The sequence below is a fragment of the Fragaria vesca genome, linkage group LG2, assembly GCF_000184155.1.
Source record: "Fragaria vesca subsp. vesca linkage group LG2, FraVesHawaii_1.0, whole genome shotgun sequence".
Classification (NCBI taxonomy): Eukaryota; Viridiplantae; Streptophyta; class Magnoliopsida; order Rosales; family Rosaceae; genus Fragaria; species Fragaria vesca.
The window spans coordinates 21,829,039-21,856,062 of record NC_020492.1 but is presented as its reverse complement, the minus strand read 5'-3'; the positions used below and the strand labels follow the sequence as shown (position 1 = coordinate 21,856,062).

The following is a 27,024-nucleotide window of genomic DNA, read 5'->3' as shown; positions in this document are numbered from 1 at the left end:
CGCCGGTGTGAGACGGCGGAGAACAGACGACGTCCGCACTTTAAGCCGGAGTGCGGATGTCCGCTTCACATCCTCTCTGTGTGTGTATATATATATATGATAATCTCTTTGGAGCAACCGACTGTTTCCCCTATAAGTGGATAGTAAGGATGAATCCAACTGGATGACTGATCACTGATTTATGTGCATTGATTATAGCCATATTGATTGTTGTCTTCTTGGGATTCATTTGAGGTTCCAGTCCCACTACCTAAACTGATAGACTCAAAACTTAGCGCAACTAAAGCAACATTTTGATCATCATTTGCACCTCTAGTCCTCCTCCTTAGGGGCGGAGCTAAGTCAAAAGGTGTCATGTCACCCTTGACTCTTTGGTTGATAAGTGATTACTAGCTAGGAAGCTATTGATTTAAGAAAAATTTATAGTTGATTATGCTTGATGGCACCCCCCCCCCTCCCCCCCCCCCCCCCGAAACCAAATATGGAAACTACTCATGCAAGGAACACAAATGGGACGTGGCAAACTTTGCACTCAATTCTTGGCTTCTTACTTTCTTAAATAAATAAAATATATGAATTAATTTCAATCTATAATCTATTTCTAATCTATTTCCAATTTCATAACTAGAAAAACTAAACTTCAAGCTGTAAAAGTTTAATATATATCTATTCAAAAAACAAAAGTTTAATATATTTTTTTATCAGTTTGTGCAAATAAAATGTAATGACATAGATTGATAAAAAATAAAATGCAAGAACAATTTGGCCCAAAAAATTAAAAGACCAATAAAGCGTCATTTTGGTACATGATTCAATTTAATTACTCAATCTTTCTTTTAAATAAACGTAATAACCAAGTAACGCGATGCATATCATGACCGATCACCATTGATAAAGAAAAAGCTTTCTAAATCACTACCTATTTAAAATGGAGGAGAATTTACAGGAAGAATAGGAGCAAGCAAGTAATCTTAATGTACATTGACAATTGTACTTAATAAAATATATCGGTAAGAATTAGATCGATTTTCATTTAACTATATATTAGCCGGCCCCCTTAAAAAAAGAATCATGGCTCCGCCTTTGCTCCTCCCATACATCGTATCCTCTTGTGCTCCATACCTAGTACTTCTAAAGTTATGATCATGATCTTGGGAGACATGATTGTAATTTTCTTCGTATGAAAAATTGTTAAATCCTCCCATTATAAAAGGTTGTCCATATTCATTCAGATATACTCGAGGGAATTACTCATCTCTCGAATATTTGTTGGAATGTGATTTTTTTTTATGTTAATTTTTTTTACAGATACTTTTTTAAAATATCGAAGATATATCATAAATATCCTAAATATCGAAGATATTTCCTATATATCGGAGAAATATCAGAGATATTTGACAGTATCAGAGAAATATCGGAGATACGGTGGAAGATAAGATATTTACCTCTCTAGATATATCGGTTCTTCAACAAAAAAAAAATATCGGGAGATATATCAGATATATCGCAAAGATATTAATCCTTGTATAATTACAATCCTTGTTCTTCAATACAAACCTAAAAGCTAAGCAATCTTCTGTAATTACTTTTATTCACTTCAAAAGGCTAGACAAAACAGAATAATATTATACCTGTTTCTGTCCTACTAAGGACACACAAAATTGTCATAATCCATAGCATCACCTTATTATTATGATTTATAGATTGATTAATATGTCAAAATCCAATTGACACGTTTTTTGGATTGACAAATCCAACTACAATGACGATAAAACCCAAGACTTACTCCGAAACAGAGCCAACTGAACACTACTTTGGTGCTTAGTCTAACAGACTAACAACCATCCAAAACTTCCTTCAAATCTGGAGCAAATAGAGACCATTAAAAGAGTGTGGCTAGAACTAGAAGCAATAGAAACCAAGGTAAAGATCCATTTTTATCCACTCTCTCCAATTATGTCCATCTTGCTCAAATCCCTTACTCCTCTCTTTCTTTTCTTCTTCTTCTTCTTCACATTTGGGAATTCAAGGCTTCCAAGAATCCCACTTGCAGTTTTCTTCAGTGGAGGTGAATATGAATATTTCAAGGCCGTTCTCAATCCAGATGAAGCAGTCAAACGTGAGCAAGAGTATAGAGGTAGGTGGGAATTGGTTTCAGACAATTCAGGTGTATCTGCCATGCACATGATCATAATGCCTAACAGTAATAAGGCCATTATGTTTGATGCTGCTGGTTTTGGCCCATCTGGGATCTCACTGCCTGCCGGAGATTGTCGTCGGGTTTTGGACAGCAGAAAGGAAGATGAAGTTTATGAATTGGATTGCTGGGCTCATGCTGTGGAATTTGACATTGACACTGCAGCTATTAGACCACTTAAGGTACGTAGGTTATTTCTAAGTTGGATTGTTTCACTGATGCTGTTGAGGTTTATATATTTTGGTATAGTTAAACTTACTTCTTCCTTTGTTAGCTAAAACCAGATTTTAACAGATACATGGTGCTCATCTGGGGGGTTATCAGCTAATGGTACACTTGTGCAAGCTGGTGGATGGGATGAAGGAGGAAGGTCTGTCAGATACTTCAATGGATGCAGTACTTGCGATTGGGAGGAGTACCCCGCGGCACTTTCCGGCTTAAGATGGTACTAATCTCTTAACACACGTTAGATCGCATTCTTCATATATAGTATCCGGTCACTTATAAATTGTATGAATATCAATAACTAGCTATATAATATTTTTCGTTGTATTATTTATGTTTGAATGACTTTATAATTCTCTAATATTAATGTAATTTTGTTTATAGGTTTTCTACGCAACATATTTTGCCAAATGGAGATTTCATCGTGGTTGGAGGCCGTCACATGTTCAATTACGAGTATATCCCCAAAGCGGCGGGAACTTCCAATGAAAAAAGTTACGTTTTACCATTTCTCCAAGAGACAAGCGACTTGGTAGAGAACAATCTCTACCCATTTGTCGTTCTCTCTACGGATGGCAACCTCCTCATCTTTGCTAATAGTCGATCTATTTTGCTTAATCCAACCACTAATAAGGTCGTACGAGAACTCCCCGTCCTTGAAGGCGGTTCTCGTAACTACCCCGCCTCCGGGATGGCGGCATTGCTCCCTATAAAGCTCAATGACCTGAATTCAAATGTACTCCGAGCTGAAATTCTGGTCTGTGGTGGAGCGGATCCTAGAGCGGGAAAATTTGTTGAAAATGGTATATACGTAACTGCACTGCAAGATTGTGGAAGGATTGATATAACAAACCCAAAATCCACGTGGCAAAAGGAGATGATGCCGACGCCAAGGATCATGGGAGATATGGTGATCCTTCCCACAGGTGATGTCCTAATGATTAATGGAGCCAAAAAAGGCACAGCCGGGTTGAACTTTGCGGAGGATCCGAATGTTATTCCGGTAATTTATAAACCCGATAACCCAATGACCCGGCGGTTCATGGAGCTAAGGGAAACCACAATACCGAGAATGCACGGTTCAACCTCTACATTATTGCCAGATGGCACAATTCTAGTGGCTGGGAGCAACCCAAACTTTTATTACAATTTCACGGGTGTGAAATATCCAACAGAGCTTCGGGTTGAGAAGTTTTACCCGACATATTTCGATCCGGAACGGGTGTCGGACCGTGTGGTAATAACATCCAATTATGAAGGTAAAATGGTAAATTACGGACATAATTTTTTGATCGAGTTCCAGGTGAAGAAAGTTAGTGTTGATCTATCAGATTTGAAAGTAACAATGTATGCACCACCATTCACAACACATGGTTTTTCGATGGGACAAAGACTTGTAGAATTGGTCGTAGTAGAGTTGAAGATTGTGGAATTTGAGTTGTTCCGAGTTGAGGTTGCGGCGCCACCAACAGCCGAGATTGCTCCGTTGGGTTTTTACTTGGTCTTTGTCGTGCATGTTGGAGTTCCTAGTTCAGGGATATGGCTCCAAATTGCATAGATGATGATTTTTGACTGTATGTACGTATGTATATATGTTTGTCAAAGTTTAATTTGTTTTGAATTAACAAAGTATACAAAAAAAACATGTTATAGTATAAGATTAAAATCGCTACATGGACACTAACACATTTTGTTTTTCTTCGAGAATTCACTCTACAACTCTTTATGTCCATAAACTATTCTACCTTTTTGGTTCAACAAACGATGAGGCAAGTAAGTGGCTACCTTAAGGGGCTGTTCAAAGTTGAATAGCTTCTCATCTTAATTTGGTTTTACTTTATATTTTAGACCCTTTTAACTTATGTTTTACAACATTGACTCTAATTGGTATTCATAAACTCCTGACCTCAAACAATTTAGGTATACATTTGAATGTGTGGGTTAGGGTTTACGTACAAATAGTTCACAAAACTAATATAGGCATTTATTCTTAACGTTTCCTATAATAGATTGTAAAGAAGGAAGTAAATCTTGGAATAAAATCATAATAGTGTGAGCATATTTATTTGAACATCTTCGGTACACAGTGTATATGTACATATACATACATGAATAATCAAGATTAAAAGACATAATATACATGATGATCTCTATATATAAAGTGTTATGAATGACTAAGGTTACGCAACATACTTACACGTCGTTCGTTATAAAAATCCAAATACGCACGGATTAAAGGACCAATCAAATTCGACTTTTACACGACTTTGAAATTTTACCGCCATCCCCAATCAAAAACCGACCTTAAAAACCAATATTTCCTCAGAGGCCCCTCCACAACTTCTGATAATCCAAAACCCAACCCCTACTTTCCAAAATTCCAACTCCCGCCCCAATCTCACACCCGAAATTACCAAATAGGCCTAAACTCTTTTTTAGATCCCTCGTCTTCCTCTTCCATAGCCGCCATCCAAGTCTTCCTTCGATTTTCTATGCTTCCAATCACCTCCTTCCTCCCTAAAAATTAACCAAAAAGTCTCATCCAATCTCAAAATCCGAATCGGTCTCCGATCCGAGTTCGAATCCTGCCGCTCTCTTTTTTCCAGAAATTGAATCCGGTTAGGGCTTTTCGTTATGGAGAGGATTATCGGAGGCAAGTTCAAGCTAGGTCGAAAAATCGGGAGCGGTTCCTTTGGTGAAATTTACCTCGGTATGTTCAGATCTCTTTCGTTTTCCTTATCTCCAATCATTATCATCGTAATTATCGTCGTGATTATCGTAATCCGGTGCTGATTAGGTTTTTTGTTGTTGTTTCAGCTACTCATATGGAGACTGGAGAGACCTTGGCGGCCAAGATTGTAAGTCTTTGATCGATTCGTCGTCGTTTTGAGTGATTTGGATGATTTCGCCTGGATTGTGAATTAATCGCATTCGAGCTGATTAGTTGTCAATTTCATGTTAGATTATTAGGATTAGGCTCTCGACGAGTTTCGGTATCTTAATCTTGTTGAAAAAGCTGCTCTAGGGGGATTGATTTTGATTGTGGTTTTGATTTTGGCAGGAAAGTAATAAGACGAAGCATTTACAGCTTATGTACGAGGCCAAGCTGTATAAAATTCTACAGGGAGGAAGTGAGTTTTTTTTTTTTTTCGTTTTGAACCTAGTTGCGTTTGCGCTATATTGTCACCTGGAATATTGTTTTCACCGGAAGTAATTGACTGATTTTTTATGTTGTTTCAGGTGGCATTGCAAGCATGAAGTGGGCGGGGTTTGATCATGACGATAATGTTGTGATCATAGACTTGTTGGGGCCGAGTCTTGAAGACTTATTTGTATACTGTGGGAGGAAGTTTTCTCTGAAAACAGTTTTAATGTTGGCCGAACAGATGGTAGATTCGCATTTTATCTTTTACTGTGTTAGATAGATTCTTTTAATTGGTAAGGGTGATTTTTTTACCTGCTGCTAATGTTTTCCCTTCCTGTTTTTCTGTTGCAGATTACAAGAATAGAGTACGTGCATTCGAAAGGGTTTTTGCATAGGGACATCAAACCTGACAATTATCTCATGGGTCTTGGCAGGAAAGCAAATCAGGTAATTAGTACATTTCTCTTTAACAACCAACTTTCAGGAGCTTTTAAGAATAACTGTGGTTTATCAGTTAGTTTGTTTATTATGTATTTTAACTATTGTTGAAAACTCATTCTTCAGGTTTACATCATTGATTTTGGACTGGCGAAAAGATATCGAGACCCAACTACAAATCGGCATATTCCATACAGGTACAATTAAAGACATGGGTTTATGCATATTCTGGTGCTTGCTTGGCATTCAAGCCTGTCATACTAAATGCAGACAAGTTTGTTCAGTTCCTGGTTTATTGTTTAACTGTATCTGTTTTTCTGGATAAATCAAACAGAGAAAACAAAAGCTTAACAGGAACTGCACGATATGCTAGTTGCAATACCCATTTGGGAATCGGTAAGTAGAGAGTTGTTTGTTTAACTCTTTTATAAATGCTTGGCTGTCTGTATCCTGACCTTTGTAGCTTCGTTGTTTTAGATCAGAGTCGTCGGGATGATTTAGAGTCACTTGGCTATGTTCTTCTGTATTTCCTAAGAGGAAGGTATGCCGTGAATTCATTACCACATTTCAGCAGATAATTTTTTCAATTGAAAGATGTCATCTGAAGTTCCGGTTAGGGTTTATTCTTGGTGCAATTTAATTACAAACTGGCATTTTTTATGACTGATATCGTTTGCACAATGCTTTGATCTTACAGCTTGAGTATCCTCGCTGACTGATTGATTTCTATCTTTAGCCTTCCTTGGCAGGGTCTAAAAGCTGCAACAAAGAAGCAAAAATATGATAAGATTTGTGAGAAGAAGTTATCAACTCCCATTGAGGTATGTGCTCTGTAGATTAGGCAGCTTGTAATTGGAGGGTTTCTATTTTCCTTTCATTTGGGAAATGTTGCAATGAAAGCTTTACGTTATCATTTTAAGTCAAAAAATGATCTGTAGTCGCATCTGTTTTCAGGTGCTATGTAAGTCTCATCCTGTGGAGTTTGCATCCTACTTCCACTATTGCCATTCCTTGACATTTGATCAACGTCCGGATTATGCATTCTTGAAGCGTCTGTTTCGTGACTTATTTAAACGCGAAGGTACATTTTGCCATCATGACCAATTTTGTCTAGTCCCCAATATAGATATAATGTACATCTTGAGGTTTATCCTTACCGATTATCTCTTTTCAATTGGTGTTAATTCTCACATTTTACAGGATTTGAGTTTGATTATGTATTTGACTGGACAATCCTAAAATACCAGCAGGCGCAACAAACAAGGGGTCATGGTCAATCAGCTGTTAGTATTTGCACACGCCTCTTATTTTAATTATCTTATTTTGATTGCCTCTGAGAATTGCTCTTCTTCCAGCTGTGTTCGGTTACTTGTGTTAGATATCTGATATTGCTTCTTCCAACTGTCTTAAAATTTGCAGCCAGCTGTAACGACCAATGGTCAAGGAGTGACTAGCAATCGAGCAATGCCTATGGAGGTGAGGAATCAAGGTAAGTTCTGGATTTGACCCCAGGATGATTAACGACCGAAGCGTTGATGAGATTTGGGTTTTACAGCGTTGTGAAAGCTTTTGACATGTTTGAGTGTTAGATGTACCAAATATTTATTGGGACTTGGGTTTCATTTTGTGGATTTTCAGGAGTTGATGATGTTTCTAGACAAGCAGTGGCTCCAGAACCTCAAAGATCAAGTCATCTTGCTCATATTCACAGGCCATTTACATCATCTGCAGTTCCTAATTCGGGTGCTAATAAATCTATTGAAAAACATGTATGTAACTTGTTGTGTAAACCATATTATAGTTCTTAGCTTATTTATATTTTGTGTATTTATTCATGTTTACAGGTTATAATCTGTTGCATATTGTCCTGTGTTGTAAAACATTGCTTTTCTTTCTTGATTGTTGCAGAATAAGGGCAATGCTCTCAAAAGAAATTTACCAAAACCAGAGGGGCCAGCTGAAATTGCTGATGTAGGTCGCCAACATGGTGCTTCAAGCAGTTGGATGCCAACTCTAGCTCGAAGCTTTCAATCAAAGTAAAAGGTATGGTGTGTTTTATTGTATGAAATTATATTAATAACTCTGTTAAACAGGAGAAATTACTCAAAATCTGCATATTAAACTCTTCCCTTGGTTTTCTCTCTTCAGCTACAGATGTAAAAGAATTTTCTCGGAGCATGCATCTTGCTGTAGCAAATGTAATGAATTTTGGATTGCTTGCTTGCCAACTTGGCATATCTACCTGAAAAATGTCTGGCAAAACATGACCACACTAGATGCAGTAGGACTTCACCTACAAAGCTTGGAGTTTTCATGTGCATAGGTGGAAAAGATTGACAAGCCTCTTGAATGTTGTGTGGATGACGTGTAAAGTTTGTTTTCCAAATTTAATTTGATAAAGATCATAATTTTTTTTTTCACAGTATAGTTTGGTGACCATGTATCTTATTCAATTCAGGATTGAGTTGCTTTCTGTTCTTATTGCTGTAACATTTTGGGATGAAAGCCCTGGATGTTCACCTGGATGAAGTTTCGAGTTTGAACCTTAGGTACCCAGGTCCTTCAGAATCTGGAAAAGTGTAAACTAGTATTTCAGGTATATTCTCATGGTTTCCACAGAAATCATTCTTATTTAATATCTAGTTTGTATTATTGACATTACTTTTCTTTGCTTCATATCTTGATAGGAGATGGGTTATAAAGGATGAAAAGGAGGAACTTCATTGGAAGTGTTGATGTCAATTGAAGAGGGTATTAGAGATATATCCTTCCTTCTATATTGGTTCTCAAATTCTTCCAGTTTTGTATTTTTAGGGGCTTTCAGGTAACTAGTCCATTACTTGAAGCAGGCCCTGAAGTTGGTTACATTCTTCATGTTTCTTAGAACTGGGCTGAAAATGTTGAGGAAAACTTCATTCCATGCCAGAAATAATTTTGTTTCGCATTTAATCCACATCTTATATGAATTTACTCGTTTTCTTTTATCACCACATTTGTTTATGCAGCATTCTAGCAGAAAATGCAACGATTGTGTTTGTTGCGCATTTAGGATAAGTCATCAAACTAATGGGCGGTCCAACAAGGGTAGACAAACTAATGGAGCCCGTAGGACTGGGACATCACAATTGTTGATGCTTACTCACCTATAAACCATGATTAGATTAGAAATGGAAACAATGATTAAAGATACAATCATAAAATAATACCTTGGTTGGTGATTGGGTCTTGGTCTTGAAATTGTAAGTGGTTAATACTTGTACCCGCTGCTATGGTGAAGAGCTCTTGGAGGGTTTTAGGGGCTTCTTGGTGGTGCCTCCCATTTTGTCTTGATGGTTAACTTTTCATAATCGCAATCAACATTGGGTTTATTATTCCATTAAGTCATTAACCCACCTATGGTCCCAATCCAAGGTCAAGTATGTTACTTTTCCAACAATCTGATATGGGATTACTGTGAAAGTTACAAGGTGAAACAAAGTGAAAGGAGACCAGCTTTACCAGGTTGCTTTAAAAACTTTGCAGTTGACATGATAGGGCACATTGCATCCTTGTTCCTTCAGTCAGTCTCCAGTTTATCTCCAGTTAATCTCTGATCAAACTCGCTAAAGTACCCATGAAACTATATGACAATTTTTATTAACTAGATCTTGTTCATGATTTTCATAATTAGTGGTAATCGATGAACTTGATTATGGGAATCTAAACCCAGAAAGGGGCCCTTCTGCTTAACTTTGGGCTTAGATAATGGTGTCAAAAGAACCCTAGTAATGATGAAGATGAACTCGGCCGCTCCAGAAAAGGGTGTCCTTCTCCTATTTATGTATAAAGCACATACGTGCGGAAAAGAAATCAAAAGCAGCAATAGAGTTAGTGATGACAAAAAATGATCATTGGCCTTTAATTGGCTTATTGAATTTGTACACATCGCAATAAAGAATCATGCAACTTACTTTTGCTTCTTGGTTAAATACGTACTGGTGCTCTTGTACCTCCCTCTTCATCACCATCCTCTTATTCTGGCTTTGTTTGCTAAGTGAGATTCTCCATTGATAGCCGAGCTTGAAAAGTAAGTGACTTATAATTCAAATTGCAAGAGACCAATGTTGTAGATGAAACTTTGAACCTAACTCTCTCTTTGTGCTTGTGTTATGGTGTCAGTGAGCTCTTGCAGTTTGAAATGCTCCACAAATCGACATGGGTTGGAGAACATAGATGAAAATGGTGGTACGAGTATTGGGGTAGCGGGTTTATGTGCCCCGCCTCCTGAAACTCCGACGGAGTCCATGGAGTTTCTGGCGAGATCATGGAGCCTTTCGGCTATGGAGATCTCCAAAGCTCTTTCTCACTCGCATGTTGCCTCTAAGAGTCTTGATCAGAATAAGTCGGCATTCTCTTATGACGGCGCTGCTGAAACTCGCCATTCAAGTTCCATACGTTTGAGCGAATCATCTGTAAGTTTCTTCCTTACCAAAATATTGATCTTATGTTACTGTCGATATTTTGTTAAATACTACTCTCGTCAGTTACGTCTTAATCAGTTTTAAGATGTTATGTTGTCACATTGTTCGATCTATAGTCTAGACTATTGTTGAAGTGGACTCTTAGTTGTTGGTTCAGATCAACAGTTCCGTCAGGAGTACAATAAAGCAGCATATGCTTAAGTGCTTTCTGGCTATAACGTTAACATTTTCCTACTTGGCAGCTACCTGGTGGAGTTAGCCCTCCGATTTCGCCAAGAAACAGTGATGAAATGAAGGTACCTCTCTCTTTGATCTTCAATTTCAGGCTGAAGAATCACCATAATGGTCTGTGTGCATGAGCGCATGATTTAAGTTTGTCCATCATTGCTTATTAATTCTTTAAGAATGTGTCATTAAGTATATATGCCTGGTTCCCGTGCCTGCTGTAATGACTACATAGAACTTTTTTACTTGTGTTTATACTAGATTTATAATAAGCTTCTTCTCCCATGAACTTTTACAGCTGGTTAATTATATATGCAGGAGTTGTTTTTACTACATCATGCACTTCATCCAGAGTTCCTTTCCACTCAACAACAATTGATCAATAATGGGGTACTGATATCACATAACTCAACCTTTTATTTAGTCTGTCACATAAATCAACCTTAAAGATCCATGAAACTTTCGATTTTCAATTTTGTGTTGATTCTCACTCTGCAGCTATACAAGAGCATGTTGAGAGGGAAAACAATGGGGAGATGGTTAAAAGATCAAAAGGAGAGAAAGAAGCAGGAAATGAGAAGCCAAAATGCACAGTTGCATGCTGCAGTTTCTGTGGCTGGGGTGGCTGCTGCGGTAGCAGCTATCGCAGCTTCAACTGCATTGCCTGAAACTGAAACATTGGCTACCAGTGTCCACTACAAAACAGCAACATCCGAGAGGACTGAAATTTCGACAGCACTAGCATCTGCAGCTGCTCTAGTAGCTTCACGTTGTATCGAGATTGCAGAGGAGATGGGAGCTGATCATGACCATATTCTATCTGTTGTTAGTTCTGCTGTTAACGCGAGGACTAATGGAGACATCATGACCTTAACAGCCGGAGCTGCGACAGGTACTAAGCTTGAAACCTCACTAGTTTTAGTTAAGCTTTACCAAGGGTGTTATACAGTATCTGATCGATGAATAACAGCTTTACGAGGAGCTGCTACACTCAAGATAAGGCTACAAAAGGAGTATGGAGGCACTACCTTTGCCCTGGCCGAGGAAAAATGTGAAGGAAAAGAATCAAACTCAGCACTGGACTTTGTCTCAAGAGGAGGGGAACTTCTCAAACGTACAAGGAAAGGTATATGCTTAAGAAAGGGCATTATCAATACACATTCATGAGGCAATAATAGTGATTATCGATTACTAATGTGGAACTGAAAGAGATTTAAACTTTGACTACAGGTGATCTCCACTGGAAACAAGTTTCTTTCAACACCAACTCAAATGGGCAGGTAATCTTCTGAATTATATGACACGACTGAACTCAAATTACTTGTAATATGCAGAGAAGTTTTTGATTGCTTATAGACCTCGAACACCTTTACTTAAAATTTATGTAGCTGAACTCAACTTCTTCCCTTCTCAACCTTTTAGAGTGATAACAGGTTGTAGCTAAAATGAAAAGCAAGCACATGGTGGGAACATTTACAAAGAAGAAGAAATGTAAGAACATTCTCAAAACCAGAGCAAGATTTTTCTATTAATTTCTGCTCTTGTCAACCAAGATGCTGTGGTGTGATGCAGGTGTGGTCTCTGGAGTCTGCTGTGACATAACAGCATGGCCGGGAAGGGAGAGGGAAGATTGCAGCAATCCAAGGGCATACTTTGGCATCAAGACAGCTGACAGGACAATAGAATTTGAATGCAGAAGTAAAAGGGACAAGCATATGTGGACCGAGGGGATTCAGAATATGTTGAATCTCATACCAACATAATATGATTCTATGAAAGGTAATTTAGATTGATGTGAAACTAAATTGTCAACTTTTTCACAGCAATCAATGTGCACCTACTATCTCCAAATCCTAGATATACATATGGATAGCATGGGTAGCACTCAAAACTGTTGGCTTGTACAAAGTGATGTATCTGCAAATTGGGATGGTGTATGTTCTCTCATGAGCTGCTTCAAGATTTCTATGATTGGCAGATTGGAATAATCTATGGTCAACTGTGTCACAAATCTTCAATGGTCTCATTTGGATGTGTGGTAATGATGCTGTTACTCATTCTAGTTCCTTCAGAAAATCAATATTGTCAACAAAAACCTGCAGCATGAGATTTAAGAAAAGATTAAATCATTGAATAAATTTCTGTGTTTTTATTTTTTATTTTTTTAGAATTTCAACTACTAATATTTTGAGCCATTAGTTGGTACCAGAACTACCAACTCAGAACATTTAACAATCAGCACACTAAAAATGCAAAGGAAATAAAGAAAGTTCCACTTATAAAAAGCATAGAATAGAATGTACCGATTTCCATCCATCGGGGTCTAAGCAAGCAGTTATCTTGGTGTTGATACCTGGCAAGGGACCAGGTTCAAGAATAATTTTCCCTCCAGAGAGTCTAACTGCGTCTGCACTTTTATAAACATCGTCTGTGCCTATTGCTATCTGTTAACATTTGGTCACTCAGTCTCTCTTCATATAGAATATAACGCAGATTTTGGTAAGTAAAACCAGTAAAGATCATATAGTAGCTTGCAAAAAGTAAAATATGCTTTGTACTAGAAAATGAATAGCATATACCTGAGCATAACCATTTCCTTTATCATAGTCGGTGATCCCATAGTTATATGTCAGTTCAAGCACTGGACTGTTATCTTCAGTACCATATCCCAACATGGCTACTGTATACTGGAAACAAGGCAGAACAAATATCAGGTAGAGTAGCAATATGCTGATGATGGGCAATAATGAGTAACATATTTATTCAGATTTTAACATGCTCCCTAAGTCCTTGTAAATATGAAACATCTACAAGTACTACAAAACAATCACATATATGCAAAAATAGCAATGACATGCTTTGGTCACAATTCCTATAATGGTCATGCAGTGTAAAGAACTACGTGCGTGCTGAGGTTTACATAGGCATATTGTCTCAGAGGTATCCAAACAAACAGAAATTCTCAGAGAGCAGTAAGAGTGAAGTTACCTTGTATTCAGGATTATCTCTTGTGCGGAGAAGTTCCATTCCAAAAGCCTTTCAGTTAGAGAAACAAAACAGTAAAAGCTTCAGGAAGTATATTCCTACAAAAGCCTAACTAGAACAACTAATAAAAATTGTTTAACACAACTCACCTTCTTATAAAAGTTAACAGCACGGTCAAGATCACCCACACGAAGCATCACTTGTGAAAAGGGCTCTGGTGTAGGCCATTTCTCTAAAAGTTCAAATGGATAACCATCAGGATCCTCAATAAGAGCAATTATTGTACTGCCACCATTGGCAGGACCAGGTTCCCTGGTAACTTTCCCTCCCTTTGCCTTTATAAGTTCCACTGTTTTGGCAACCTACAGAAACTTGTAAAACTGAAGTAAGCTTACAATCTTTACATATAAAATTTGATATCATACAACTTTCTGTTGGTGAAGTTAAAATGTATAACTGTATATTAGCTAGATTTTTTACAAGCAGAAATATTAGCAGGCATGGCATGTTCTCATGGGAGACAAAACTCAACGAAAAACACTTTTCCTCAGAGAGAGAACTGACATTGATTTTATAGTTTAACTTGATAGGAAGTGGGTTTAAAATGTAATCTGATAAATAAATACAAATAAAGGAACTTACATCTTCAACTGCAATACCAAAGTGGCCGAATCCAGTCCCAATGTCATACTTGTCCACTCCATAATCTATCAGCAGTACACAATAGTTTCAAAATCCTATGAACAGCAACTGTGAAACACCTCCAAAATGAGGAATTACACTTGTGTTCCTACAAATTACAGATAAAGACTTACTATATGTAAGTTCAACAGTAAAGTTGGAATCTTCTGGCCCATATCCAAGAAAAGCATTGGAATATTGCTCCTCTGGTATGTCACGTTTTCTCAACAGCTTCATTCCCAAACACTCAGTATAGAACCTGCATATGAAAACTACTACTTAGCTATCTCTAGAACACTGCATCATAGAAATCTATTTTCTGAAAAGAGACGCATACTTTATAGTCTTGTCCAAGTCCCCAACACGATAGACAACATGAAGCATTCTTCGTTTATCATCTTTCACCCATTCCAAAGGATTTTCCTCAGCAATAGCAGCACCTGCTTGTGACAAATCAGCAACTGGGGCAGCCTCTACAGGTTTCCCCTCTCCTCTCAGCAATTGAGATGCTTTTGCCCCTAATATTTGTGACTGAGGAAGAGCTGGAGAACCACCCCAAAGCCACAATTACAATTCATATTAAAACCCGATACACAGTCAACATAAAGCTATGAATTCATTCAAACCAAGTTCCCTACTTTGCAAAATTCCTCACACAGCACAAGGTTTCGTATGTTGAACATTGTATAGTTCTCAGTTAAATCATGCAAAGTTCACGTCTTTGCAACATTCCAATGAAAAAAGCATCCAGCTTTCCTCATCTCTCTCCTCAAGCAAACTACATTGCAGAATTCGGCAACAGCTAACCCCTTTTTGGTAAATTCAATGAACAAAAACGAAGTATCAAGCTATGAAAAACCACAAAGCTCCGATTTTTACATGCCATGAAATCACACATTCAACGTTACAAGCATACATTGCACATTTTGGATAAAGTTCTGTTGCTATAAACCAAAAATGAATCACAATGTCCAAACCCATCAAACCAAGAAGAAATAAACAAAAAGTAAAACAGGGTTTTAGTGGAAATGAGAAGAGAATATTACCAGAGCCAAGGTGAAAGAGAGCGAGTCTTCGAGAAGTGGAACAGTAGGAAGAAGCAGAGTTTCGGACATCAAAGAACCTCAAGGAAGGAGATGGCTTACGGGCAATGGAACAAGGCCTTAAGAGATTGAGAGTGACCGATAAAGACGCCATTATTGGGGTTGTATTGGTTTGGTTAGATATTTCACACTCTCCTCTGCAGCATTTGTGTGTGTCTCTGTGTTTCGCTCATTCCGAGCTCTCGCTCTTTCTGTTATCTGAATGTTGGACAAGATATTAATCATATTATATATGTATCCCTCCTGCGGTAATTTGGGCCTTGTATGTTATATATATTTGGGCTATATGATTTTGTCGGGCCTTTCTGCCGACGCATTCGTTTGGACCTAGAATTATCTTATTGGGTTTAAGACTCTTTTAATCAAAGCATGCTCGGAAGTCTAAAATGCATGATTGTTTCATGGGCTAAATGAGACTGTTAAATAAGTAGTCAAGTTTAGTTAATATTGTGTTTGGTGTTACTGAGTATTAAAATAAATGAGCTTACGTAACACCTTATTTTACATTTTGGCCTCTTTAGATAGTGTTATTGTGCGTACTCAAATATGTCATCTTTAACTAATATCATCATTCTAAACCATAAACTAAACAAACTACCTTCTAATCTCATGCAACATCAAACATGGGTTAATATTAGTATAACTTAAGACACCCCACATAAGCACATGACAGTCTTAAAAAATAAGGAGGTCTAATGTAGTCCTGAGTACCAAACGTGCAAGTGTGTTTGGATACAGGTGAATTTTCAAAAATTTAATTAAAATAATGAATTTTCAATTTCTTAGGACTATTTATTCCGTTTGGATTCTTATCCCGTGAAATAATTGTGAAATTTAGGAGCTTAAATTCCCGATTTGAATTCCTTGCAAAATAAGCATCGTTTGTCAATTTCTTTACATACAAATTCTTGTCATTTTAAAACTTTACATCATGGGTTTAAGGGCAGCCGCACCGGCCCTTCTTAAAAAAAACTCTACATCATGAAATCCAAATAATGAAATTCTCAATTAATGAAATTTAAATTCATAAAATTGTAATTCTTATATTTTAAAATTTTTATGAAAATTAAAATTATTTTATCTAAACACAACATTAAGGATAAGGATAGGTGAAGAAAGAAAATGGGAATGATGGAGGAGTGGATATTGGCAATGAAATACGATAAGGAAGAGTGGTGGAATCATGATGAGCAACAAGACAAAGTGGTGAGTTTGATTGCTCTCAGCCTTTTACCATCCAGCAACCTATGCACTTCATAGTCACGAGATGGAGCGATCACACCAGGAATAATTCATCGAATTCTATTGGAGCTCTTTGGCTTTTGCAACACAATAATGTAGCATGATATGTATGAATATTCCATAGTTTTGATGAATGCATGCAAATGATGCAATACGGCACGACCTAGATATTCAAATGTCATCTCGATCGGTTTGATATATGTGGCTTCAACTTAGTACATGATTTGAGAATCGAACCCATGGTTATGCAAGATCATTGAATCGTTTACTTAGACCAATAATTGAAACTTTATTATTCAAATGTCAATCGTGACAGAAGATATAGTAAAGAAAGGAAAGTGGAAGAAGCTAGAGAACACAGAAGCTTAGCGCACTCGGAGAAACATACTCATTTGAATATGACATATCTATTCGCAGCTAAACAGCTTTCAGTGATGATGGGATGTAGAGGGTATGGCATGCACTGCACGATCAAACTCCGGCCTTTAACTTTTCTTTGGAATCGAATAATGTAAGCCAATATAGGCCAGGCTATAGTGGAATAACACATGCATCTATAATTACATCAACAATTATATCGATCATCAGGGTCACCTTCGATAGTTCGATTCATACTTTTATGAGCACAATTTAGATCCACTGTTTAGTAGTTTGAGATTTATTTTGTTGGTACGTAAATTATGATCGATAATATACTCAAGTGGTTCATGCATATATGAACTTGTCTTTGTCTTGAAGTGTTTGGTGTGGATCCATCAAATCAACAATGTATATGCTCGATCTGTATCTAATATTTTAGCATTTCTTCATAATTAAACAGCTGTTTTGACTTATTGTAACGAAGAATATGAAAGTCATGAAGTTGCTGATGTTCATTTTAGGGTTTTTATACAATAGGTAGATCAGATGGCCGGATAGTAAACTCAAAACATGTGTTGCAGATTGTGATCAGTTGTGACTGGATCTATCACAAGCTAGGTAGGTTAAAACGAAATCAAGGATTGGAATCGAATAATAACCTGAAACTGGTATATGGTTAAGGTTCAGATCTGTTTCACTTTCAATGTAACCAAAGAAAGAAACTATACAGAACCTATCAAAAAAGCATCATGCATCATGATCCATAAATATATTTATCATTTTTGATTTATCCCTTCGGATTTCTTTCGGTTTCAGATCTAGATAGTTGTATATATTACCATGTGATCAGTTAAAGCCTGGAAATTCAAGTTTGCTAGTCTCGTATAGTCGTATATATCCAACAAAGCATACAGTCATGCACTGCCAGAAGCAAATAGAGCCTAGCTCATTTAAATATACTCAGATACGATGGCAAAATAGGAAATACATTCTGATTCTATGGATTTGAGAGTCAATAAGATCGAGGTAAATTCCCATATAAATAGGATACTTCGTTGTGCAAAGCAACCCCAAAGCTAAAGGTAACAGAGGGTGCTCTTGATTTGCAGAGACCCTCGATCATCAGGCAAATTCGATCAATAAGTTATCTAAAACATGGCAAAAATAGCGTTTGGAAGCACCAGTGAGGCTGCAAAGCCAGAGGTCTGGAGGGCGCTTATCGTCGAGTTTGTCACCACCTTTCTCTTCATCTTTGCTGGTGTTGGATCAGCCATGGCTACTGGTAAATCTATACTCTAAATGATCATATCTATCTATAAAAGCTACTCGCATAGTTTTGGTAACTCATTTCTGTTCTTGGTGTGCAGATAAGCTAGGAGCAGATACAACTGTGGCATTGTTTTTCATAGCTATCACGCATGCCCTAGTCGTGGCGGTGATGATATCCGCCGGCCACATTTCCGGTGGTCATCTTAACCCCGCAGTCACTCTCGGCCTCCTCGCCGGCGGTCACATCACCCTCTTCCGATCCGTGCTTTATTGGATCGATCAGTTGTTAGCAGCTGCCGCATCTTGTTACCTTCTAAAGTATCTTACCGGTGGATTGGTAAGTCCAAAATTCATATATTAACTTATATTTACTGTGACTGTGGATGAGAATTAGCCAACTGTGGCATCCAAAACTAAGGTAGTAACAAAAGAAATGAAATGACACTTAAAGAAAATATCAAACGTCTTTGCATATAATCTCATAATTAACAGTGAAACATTTTGTATAATCTCACATAAAATCAACTTTTGGTTTTTCTGAAATTAGAAGCGTCATTTCTAGTCAGATTTGAAGAAAGTATACACTTATTTTATTTCAAACTTGGTTGTTTTTTTTTTTTTTTTTTTTTGTAACTGATTCATCCTTGGTTTTCAAACATCACTATTTTTAAAGTTCTCATAATTTAATTTGAGGTATTTTGTGGCAGACTACTCCAATTCATTCACTTGCAAGTGGAGTTGGCTTCTCCCAAGGTGTGATATGGGAGATCATCTTGACATTCTCCTTGCTATTCACGGTCTACGCTACGATGGTGGACCCTAAGAAAGGATCTCTTGATGGGCTGGGCCCAACTCTCACTGGGTTTGTAGTGGGCGCCAACATCCTAGCCGGCGGCGCCTTCTCAGGGGCTTCAATGAACCCGGCAAGATCTTTTGGGCCTGCTCTGGTGAGCTGGGACTGGACCGATCATTGGGTCTACTGGGTTGGGCCTCTCATCGGTGGTGGGCTCGCTGGCTTCATCTATGAGAGTTTCTTCATCGAGAGGCCACGTAGTTACCAACCCATCCCCGTAGCGGATGATGCTTAAGTAGAATTACTATACTTCGTTTGAATCGTTTCTGATGATTTCAATCTCCTATACTAAGCATCCTGCTATTCCTTTTTTTCTATTTTTGTTCTTGGGTTACCTATGCAAGATTTAGATTAGAACTTCCAATAATCATTCTATGCTATTTTTATTCTCTCTTTTTCCATTTTCGCCGTCTCAATGTTCAATTGTTCATGGATGAGGTTTTAGGAGCTTCAGTTCATCAATTTTAGAAGCTGTGCTAGCTACAATTAGGTTTGGCTTATGTCGAGTGTTTTACACTTTAGTCACAATCATTGATTGAACCATACTCTTTAAATCTATTAGAAGTTTTCTAACAAAAATAGGTAAATGCGATATAACAAACTATATTACCAATTTCATAGATACCCTAATATCAATATCGCTATAAAGCCGTAACACCTAAATTACGATAAATGATCAAATGTGCACTCACATTGTGATTAATGGATGTCATCTCTAACCCATTTAGAGAAAAAAGAGAGAGGGGATAAAATAAAATAAAAAACATAGATTAGAGAAAGAAAAGATGGTTGGAACTACAAAATTTGGTAACAAATTAAAGGTTGCAACACTTGCACTCGACAACAAAGATCTGTTTCCAATAACAACTACTCTGAAAATCACCTACCGAAAATGTCTACCGATGGAGCAGCTTCCTCTCAATCCATGAAGGAGACAACACAGTCCTGGTCTCACATTCCATCCTCGATCCCATTGTTCCTCCGATCCATATGAGAGTTCAACCACATTCCCTCTTCCGGCGAGACCTTAACCCTCCACACCTTAAAAGTCTGATCCAAACTCGCACTATAAACCAGAAACCCTTTCACAACTGTGTCAATCTCTAAACAAGCAGCCAAACACCTCACAGGGCCTCTATGCCCCTCTAACACAGCCAAACACTCATGAAAACAACCCTCTTCTTCCCTCCTCCAAACCCTAATTGTAGTATCCTCTGATCCACTGAATATCAACTTCTCAATGGCCACTAAGCACATAACAGAAAAATGGTGGCCTTGTAAAAACCCACCATGGTTAAACCTGTGTGTCAGTTTCTCCTTCTCCCAAAAGTTAATGGTTCCATCTGAAGAACCAGAGTAGAGGAAGCAAGAGTTGGATGATACGTTTAAGGCTATGGCGTTTATAGGGTGGTGGGAATTTGGGAATTGGGATTTGAGAGTCATGGTGAGAGTGTGAGAGTTTTCTCTGAATACCCTTCTCCAGATTTTGACAGAACCATCTGAGGAGCAAGTGAAAACGCACCCATCATCTTGGTTCACCACTATTGCATTCACATTGTCTTCATGCGCCACAAATGAGTCCACACAGTGATTGGTTATAAGTCGCCACGCTTTGACAGTTCTGTCATGGGAGCCAGTATAGACAAGACCATCGGTTTGATAATATGCCAAGCAGGAAATGCATTCTTTGTGTTGCTGTTTGGTGTTTGTAAATCTTGAAAATAAAGTGAACGAGCTTGTTTTAGGGAAAGAAGAGACCTTTTTGGACTTGAAAATGTGATCTGTGACCGTGAAGTTCCACATTCGGATTTTGTGGTCTTTGTGTGCAGTGAAGAGCATGTTGCCATGAACTGCAATGGCTCGTACCTCACCTGAAGTAGCCTTGAGACATCCGTATTCATTGTGGTCTGGTTGTCTCCACACATGGATTCGGGTACTCTCTGAGCCAGCAAAGACCACTCCTTGCTGCTTTGAGACTGCAATGGAGGAGATGGAGCCTTCGGGGCGATAGAGGGATGCAATGCATTGGTAAAGGAGTGAAGGAGATGGGGTTTGGTGAGGGGAGAGGGTCCATGGGGACTCCGGGCTTGGGGGTGGCATTAGTGTAAGCATTGTAGTTATGTAGGGGCTTGAAGACATTGAAGGGCTGAATTGGAGATCTTCATCATCATACACTTCGTCATTGGTGTTGATGTTATGGAGGTCATTGGGCGACTCTAGTACAATATTTCTTTCGGTGTCTATTAAGCGAAACAGAGAATTCCTGCGGTAGAATTCTAACTCCATGCTTGAATATGGAGGGTTTAGCAGGAAGGTGATGTATGCATTTTGAAGGTGTGCTGACTGCTAAGAAGGAGAAGCTGGACCATTTATGTGACTGTACATTATGCCTCAGTTTGTTGGTTTCGAGATTAAATCTTTTATGGATGAGGGTAGTTTGAAATAGCAATCTGTTAGGTAGGTTCATACTTCTAATCTTGATATTTCTTCCAACCCCACCTTCCCTTTGCCTGTAAAATTAATGCAGGTTTGAAGGCCTTAGAGGAGGAATATGTATAGTAGCTAGGCACACATACTAAAAGTAAAAAACTCAGCAATGTTTGCTGGTGTGTTTTAATTTAATTTCTACATATATAGTAGCTGCAGCACCTGTTGTTGGGAAAATTCGATACTGTAGAACTCAACTAAGTATCTTCATTTTTATTTCCATCTTACAATCTTACATTGACTCGATAAAAATACATACTATTATTCCAGAAAATGTTGTAATTGAAACTTCATTTTATTTTTCTGGTGTGACATGGAGAAATTCATAGCTACACCAGACCATATACGGTATGTGGGAAGTATGGGATCCCCGGCCGGAGACAACATTAACAATTCTAAGATTGACACGCCGGCATGGACACAAAGGTTCCATGAAAACCATACGGCACCCGTTGTGGCATTGTAAGTGTCGCAATCGCTTCACCTCCAAAATCCTGTGCATCAATGATATGAACCTGCAAGTTTTCATATCAGGAAATGTTACTTGCACTAGCTATATATAATGCTTTTCGTGCATATACACTAAATATGTATAGACCTGAGAACTCACTTGGGTCACATCAGTTCCTTCATTGTGAACAAAAGTGATAATCCAGCCATCATCTTCCTTGATGCCTCCAATTCTTGGGACAAAAACACTCCCACTGCAAAAGTTGTTGTCCTCAAACTTATGATATTCCACCTTTGGCAACAAGTTCCCACCCCTTCCCTCCTTATAAAATTATGAGCGCATCAAAAGTTACTGGTTTTATAATCGATACAGAAATGATATGGTAAGATAGTTATTTTTTCTAGTCAATATATAAATTGCTTACCCCAAACTTTGTAGAATTTGATTTCTCCAGATATATTTTGGCAAGGGATCCATATTTAGTCATGCCTATTCAAAGAAGATCTTAATTCTGGATTTGATCGATCATCAATTGGATAGTTTTTTAGTTAAGCCAAACAGTTTTTAGAATTTCTTACCACATAAAGAGCTTGCCCTGGAATCAATGACCTGAGTGTATCCATACTTGTGTTTTAAACCAGTAAATTGTTCATTGATGAAAGGGAAATCCATCGAGTATTCAGACCCGGTTAGCTTCCTCTCCTCAACTTCTCCAGATAACATGTTCAATCTCCATTCATATAGATGAGTAAATAGATATCCAACCTCTGCAGAATCATGATGATCACCAGCAAAGTTGAACCCCTTGGAGAACCATTCATAAGTGCCACTGTCAGGACCTGGCGCAATGGATGTGAGAGCCCTACAGCCCCTTACTATAACCTGTTAACAAAAAGATGGATTAATCAAGAAAACCATACCAATTTGATATAAGTGAGTTCTGTATTTTAATTACCTGATTAGCATCCTCAAAGCAATTGAGAATGTGAAATGTGCAATTGGTCTGCACCTCAAACCATTTGACAGACTCTGCATCACCATAACGAGGCATGACCCCGATTCTCGCGCACTCTTCCTTTACATACTTCATAAATCTATAATATAGTGTTAAGAATTATTTGTGTAACTCCTACAGTGACTATGGTTTAGCTACTTGGTGATGATTGATCTTGATCTTTAAGCAATATAAATTAAGATTGACAAAAAAAATTAGTTAAGGAATAGAAAACCAAATGCATGCAATAATCAATTACTTACTCGCCTCCCATGATGAGTCTCTTGAAATCCATTGTGAGAGGATGATCAATGATTACATTGTACCTAATGTAACAGCCAAAAAAAAATCTCTGAATTTACTAAATGTATCAACTATGAGTAAACCGTTTAAAATCGTCATTGATACAATATTGGTAACTAGAGCGAGAACTACTACTATACAATGCAACTTACTGTGGTGTGACTCCTATATCATGACTGAACACACTTCTTTTGAATTTGAGATCAACCTTGTGCAGCACTTTCTTTCCGTCAGCTGATGGAAGTGATTAACAAGCAATTGATCATGTATTAGCTACTTAAATTGAAGCAATTACAATAATCACGCACACCGATGATCACATCGAGTGCATACCAGAGATGACCCCCAAAACATAGTAAGGTTTCCTTGCATCTGTTCCCATCACGACTAACTCTCCGGAGTTTGGAGCTTTCGGTATTGATCGATCGTGTACCATAGAGTGGATGAAGTAAAACATTTAGAATCAATGATTTAACTAAGAGAAGATTACTAATCAAACAAGGTTTACCTTTGGATGACTTGTGAAACGTCGATCCCAAGTTCCATTGACATCCCAATTACAAACGGTTTCCAAAGTGGAAATGTCCACCTATTGAGGCACATAGGTCTCATCATTCGCGTAAAACTTCCCTGAATGCTCAAAGACACTGGTGTTGCTCGTGCGTTTATTGACGGTCCCAAATCTCAACTGCATACAAAGTATACATCGTTCAGAGAATAGGTTTTCATCGATCTTTACACACACCAGAATACTATGAAAATGGGAAAATAAATCAATTAGTCACCGAATTTAGGAGAATTGCTGCAATGGTTGCTGGACTGTCTCCTGCTGTGGCAGGTAAGAAGCCTGGTTTATTTAGTTGAGTTTCTATCTTGAATGTCTCAGTCTCAACATATCTATTCTTATACGAGATCACCCAGCTATCACGGTCATCGTCTCTTTTGAAGTATAGGGCATGGAGCATTCCTTCTCCCTCTACCCAAGTATGGTGTGATTCTCCAAAGATCGACACTGCTGATTTCAGACCTCCAAACAAAGGATTACCACCTGCATGCAGTACGTATCATAAGATTAAGTATAGCTCGAACGAGTAGTCAAGTAATTTCATATTATTTTCAGTTTACCTACTCTAAAGGATTAATAGAGATAAAGAGTAAATTAAATTCTGTGCAATTAATATATCATTTGTATTGTATGCATATATGCAAGGCTTGCAGCTGGCTTATGTTTATGTGCTTTTGCATGTACGTCGTATACCATTTCTGATGAAGACACCCTCAGCAAAATCAGCAGGAATTTCTCCTGAAGTGCAGGTAACCTCAACAAGTTCTCCGATTTCTTCAACTGGTAAAAAGTTTTTCTGCAAGCACACTGTATTTATATAAGGGAAGAGTAAATTGATTAAAAGGAAGACAAACTAATAAGTTTGTGAGAAGAGATTAATTGAGAAACCCAGAACCAGCTTTCTGCAAAAATAGAATGAAATCACAGAATACCTCTACTAGCTAGCTAGAGATTAAATCTCAAGTGATGAAGTAATATCTATAATCCCCATATATGTATAGTTTGAACAATGAAACATACATGTATCTAAATATAGAGAGCCCTTCTAGTGAGGACCCTTAAATTGAGGACTTTTCGGTTTATGGTTTAAAAGACCCAATTTTCGATTACATTTTGACATCTTATCCGTTCAGTTTTTAGGTTTATATGAGTAGATCATTTCTACAAATTTTCACCCAAATTAGTGTTCGTTAAGATAACAAACTAGATCAAATTAATGGACGAACCAAATCTGTCAAATATGAACCGTTCAAGTTCATAATTAATAAATCATACTTATGAATGTCTTAACAATTTTCAATATAGCTGAAAATTTGAAGAAATAATCTACTCAAAAATACCTATAAACTGAACGGTCAAAATGTAGATATAACATTAAAAGGTGGGATAAGCCGAAAAGTCTTCGCTAAGTCCTCAACTTAAGGGTCCTCACTAGAAGGGTTTCCTCTAAATATATATATAGCTGGAGGAGCAATATATGATTAATTGTGGGAGTGAAAATAACAACCTGAGATGGGAGTGACGGTACATCAACAAACTGGAATAGGGAGTCCACAACTGCTTCCAACAATTTCCCCGAAGTGTTTTTCATGGTTTTTAAGACATCCACCTTCCTCGGAAGCAATTGCAGCTGGAACTCTTTGAAGAAAGGCTGCATATATGAACGATGGATCTGATCAAATAACATATATAAACGTACATCAGAAATTAACACATAACTGCATGCTGATAATTAATCGCTGCATGATATGTATGTATTACCTTGACTGTTGAAGAAAGAGAGGTTTTAAGATGATTGAAGCCGTGGGAGCTGAGTCGGCTTTGAACTGACCCGTTTACATGTAAGGCATTATAAGAAGAGATTGCCATTGTAATTTCCCTTTATCAATTATCTCCTTAATATGGATGAGAAGTTGAGTGCTCGCTTCTATATATATAGACAGGAAACTAGCTAGTACTTCTGAAGTTCTGATGATGGTATCAAAATGGTGCCTGATACCTGATTACTCTAATCTTCTCAGTTAACATCTGAGTCGTCTCGATTGCTTAATAAGTCCTTTTGGAGTTTTATGCATGTCTTTTTTAATTTACACATAAGAACGTGCATGTATGTGATTCTTTTAACAAACACAGACACTGTTTATATTTGAATTTGGTTATATTTTAAGTCTATAAATCTATAATATGATCAAGTTGAAAGGAATCAAAACATGTCGCGATGCATAACTCCATCCCTACATAGTTGTTTGAGAATTGTCTTTACGTGCATGAGCTTCACCTTCAGAATCATGTGCATCAATGAGTTTCATATAAAAAGATGTTCGTCTTTCTTTACACATGAATCGAGTGCATGTGATTTTAATTTATAGAGATCGACAAATCAACTAGGAGTGATCTATGTATCTTGAAGCTGTGCTAATTAAGAAGGAGAAGTTCACGTACTGTACATTATGCATTAGTTTGGTGGTTTTAAGATTAAATCTTCTATTGATGAGGAATAGTTTGATATAATAGCAATCTGTTAGTTAGGTAGGTTCATATTTGTAACCTTAATATATATATATATAAAGAGATTTTCTCAGCTGCGGACGTCCGCACCGATTTTTTTGTGCGGATTTTCATTTTTGCACCACTTTCCGATCGAATTTCCTCAAACTTCCTTCTAGACATATCTAGATCATCTTGTGTAGATCATCTCTGTCTAATTTTAGCCAATTTGGTGATCGTTAAGGCCCTCAAAATCGAAAAACAAATCTGACGGACTGAATTCTGTCCGATTCAGGTATATAATAGAAAAACGCAAGTTTGAGGGCCTTAACAATCACCAAATTGGCTGAAATTTTGCAGAGATGATCTACACAAGATGATTTAGATATGTCTAAAAGGAAGTTTGAGGAAATTCGATCGGGAAGTGGTGCAAAAATAGAAATCTGCACCAAAAACTTTGGTGCTGACGTCCGCACCAACGGTTTTGGTGCGGATTTCCATTTTTGCACCACTTTCCGATCGAATTTCTTCATCTCCACTGTCTAGTATCTAGA

The 27,024-nt window shown here is 37.7% G+C and overlaps 5 protein-coding genes and 2 pseudogenes across 5 annotated transcripts; 4 read left to right on the top strand and 3 right to left on the bottom strand.

The window, feature by feature from the left end:
• The first annotated feature begins 1,956 nt into the window (after positions 1–1,956).
• Positions 1,957–3,980, top strand: LOC101303486. The gene is made up of 3 exons (XM_004292803.1): positions 1,957–2,379; positions 2,482–2,642; positions 2,807–3,980. Exons 1-3 carry the CDS (start codon positions 1,957–1,959, stop codon positions 3,978–3,980), a joined length of 1,758 nt encoding a protein of 585 aa, XP_004292851.1.
• An 888-nt stretch (positions 3,981–4,868) lies between these two features.
• LOC101304348 (casein kinase I isoform delta-like) lies at positions 4,869–8,667 on the top strand. The gene is made up of 15 exons (XM_004291140.1): positions 4,869–5,132; positions 5,240–5,280; positions 5,484–5,553; positions 5,663–5,811; positions 5,919–6,014; positions 6,132–6,202; positions 6,340–6,401; positions 6,483–6,546; positions 6,742–6,826; positions 6,960–7,086; positions 7,206–7,288; positions 7,425–7,494; positions 7,644–7,774; positions 7,914–8,048; positions 8,154–8,667. Exons 1-14 carry the CDS (start codon positions 5,057–5,059, stop codon positions 8,043–8,045), a joined length of 1,257 nt encoding a protein of 418 aa, XP_004291188.1. The 5' UTR covers positions 4,869–5,056; the 3' UTR covers positions 8,046–8,048; positions 8,154–8,667.
• A 1,235-nt stretch (positions 8,668–9,902) lies between these two features.
• On the top strand, positions 9,903–12,752 carry LOC101304059. The gene is made up of 9 exons (XM_004291139.1): positions 9,903–10,071; positions 10,164–10,456; positions 10,708–10,761; positions 11,009–11,080; positions 11,189–11,582; positions 11,661–11,816; positions 11,921–11,970; positions 12,124–12,181; positions 12,263–12,752. Coding segments are annotated over exons 1-9 (1,269 nt in total). The 5' UTR covers positions 9,903–10,070; the 3' UTR covers positions 12,454–12,752.
• LOC101303194 (probable lactoylglutathione lyase, chloroplast-like) lies at positions 12,637–15,553 on the bottom strand. The gene is made up of 9 exons (XM_004292802.1): positions 15,403–15,553; positions 14,694–14,898; positions 14,491–14,615; positions 14,318–14,382; positions 13,825–14,037; positions 13,679–13,726; positions 13,270–13,377; positions 12,994–13,134; positions 12,637–12,786 (listed from the first exon to the last, which is right to left on the bottom strand). The coding sequence occupies exons 1-9, from the start codon at positions 15,551–15,553 to the stop codon at positions 12,745–12,747; spliced, it is 1,098 nt and encodes a 365-aa protein (XP_004292850.1). The 3' UTR covers positions 12,637–12,744.
• A 2,525-nt stretch (positions 15,554–18,078) lies between these two features.
• LOC101303768 (aquaporin TIP4-1-like) lies at positions 18,079–19,734 on the top strand. Its single transcript, XM_004291138.1, has 3 exons — positions 18,079–18,343; positions 18,429–18,667; positions 19,038–19,734. Exons 1-3 carry the CDS (start codon positions 18,217–18,219, stop codon positions 19,416–19,418), a joined length of 747 nt encoding a protein of 248 aa, XP_004291186.1. The 5' UTR covers positions 18,079–18,216; the 3' UTR covers positions 19,419–19,734.
• A 345-nt stretch (positions 19,735–20,079) lies between these two features.
• Positions 20,080–21,469, bottom strand: LOC101302907 (annotated as a pseudogene).
• A 596-nt stretch (positions 21,470–22,065) lies between these two features.
• On the bottom strand, positions 22,066–25,852 carry LOC101302622 (annotated as a pseudogene).
• Positions 25,853–27,024: the final 1,172 nt, after the last annotated feature.

What these genes read in the sequence shown, in the direction of transcription:
- LOC101303486 (XM_004292803.1), top strand. Translation starts at nt 1,957, where the DNA reads ATGTCCATCTTGCTCAAATCCCTTACTCCTCTCTTTCTTTTCTTCTTC. An exon ending in CAGCTATTAGACCACTTAAG is followed by an intron (nt 2,380 to 2,481) that starts GTACGTAGGTTA and finishes AGCTAAAACCAG; the next exon opens with ATTTTAACAGATACATGGTG. An exon ending in GCACTTTCCGGCTTAAGATG is followed by an intron (nt 2,643 to 2,806) that starts GTACTAATCTCT and finishes TTTTGTTTATAG; the next exon opens with GTTTTCTACGCAACATATTT.
- LOC101304348 (XM_004291140.1), top strand. Translation starts at nt 5,057, where the DNA reads ATGGAGAGGATTATCGGAGGCAAGTTCAAGCTAGGTCGAAAAATCGGG. An exon ending in AGACCTTGGCGGCCAAGATT is followed by an intron (nt 5,281 to 5,483) that starts GTAAGTCTTTGA and finishes TGATTTTGGCAG; the next exon opens with GAAAGTAATAAGACGAAGCA. An exon ending in GGGGTCATGGTCAATCAGCT is followed by an intron (nt 7,289 to 7,424) that starts GTTAGTATTTGC and finishes TAAAATTTGCAG; the next exon opens with CCAGCTGTAACGACCAATGG.
- LOC101304059 (XM_004291139.1), top strand. An exon ending in TACGTTTGAGCGAATCATCT is followed by an intron (nt 10,457 to 10,707) that starts GTAAGTTTCTTC and finishes CCTACTTGGCAG; the next exon opens with CTACCTGGTGGAGTTAGCCC. An exon ending in TCTCAAACGTACAAGGAAAG is followed by an intron (nt 11,817 to 11,920) that starts GTATATGCTTAA and finishes CTTTGACTACAG; the next exon opens with GTGATCTCCACTGGAAACAA.
- LOC101303194 (XM_004292802.1), bottom strand. Translation starts at nt 15,553, where the DNA reads ATGGCGTCTTTATCGGTCACTCTCAATCTCTTAAGGCCTTGTTCCATT. An exon ending in GACTTGGACAAGACTATAAA is followed by an intron (nt 14,616 to 14,693) that starts GTATGCGTCTCT and finishes TTTCATATGCAG; the next exon opens with GTTCTATACTGAGTGTTTGG. An exon ending in CTGTTAACTTTTATAAGAAG is followed by an intron (nt 13,727 to 13,824) that starts GTGAGTTGTGTT and finishes TCTAACTGAAAG; the next exon opens with GCTTTTGGAATGGAACTTCT.
- LOC101303768 (XM_004291138.1), top strand. Translation starts at nt 18,217, where the DNA reads ATGGCAAAAATAGCGTTTGGAAGCACCAGTGAGGCTGCAAAGCCAGAG. An exon ending in TGGATCAGCCATGGCTACTG is followed by an intron (nt 18,344 to 18,428) that starts GTAAATCTATAC and finishes CTTGGTGTGCAG; the next exon opens with ATAAGCTAGGAGCAGATACA. An exon ending in AGTATCTTACCGGTGGATTG is followed by an intron (nt 18,668 to 19,037) that starts GTAAGTCCAAAA and finishes ATTTTGTGGCAG; the next exon opens with ACTACTCCAATTCATTCACT.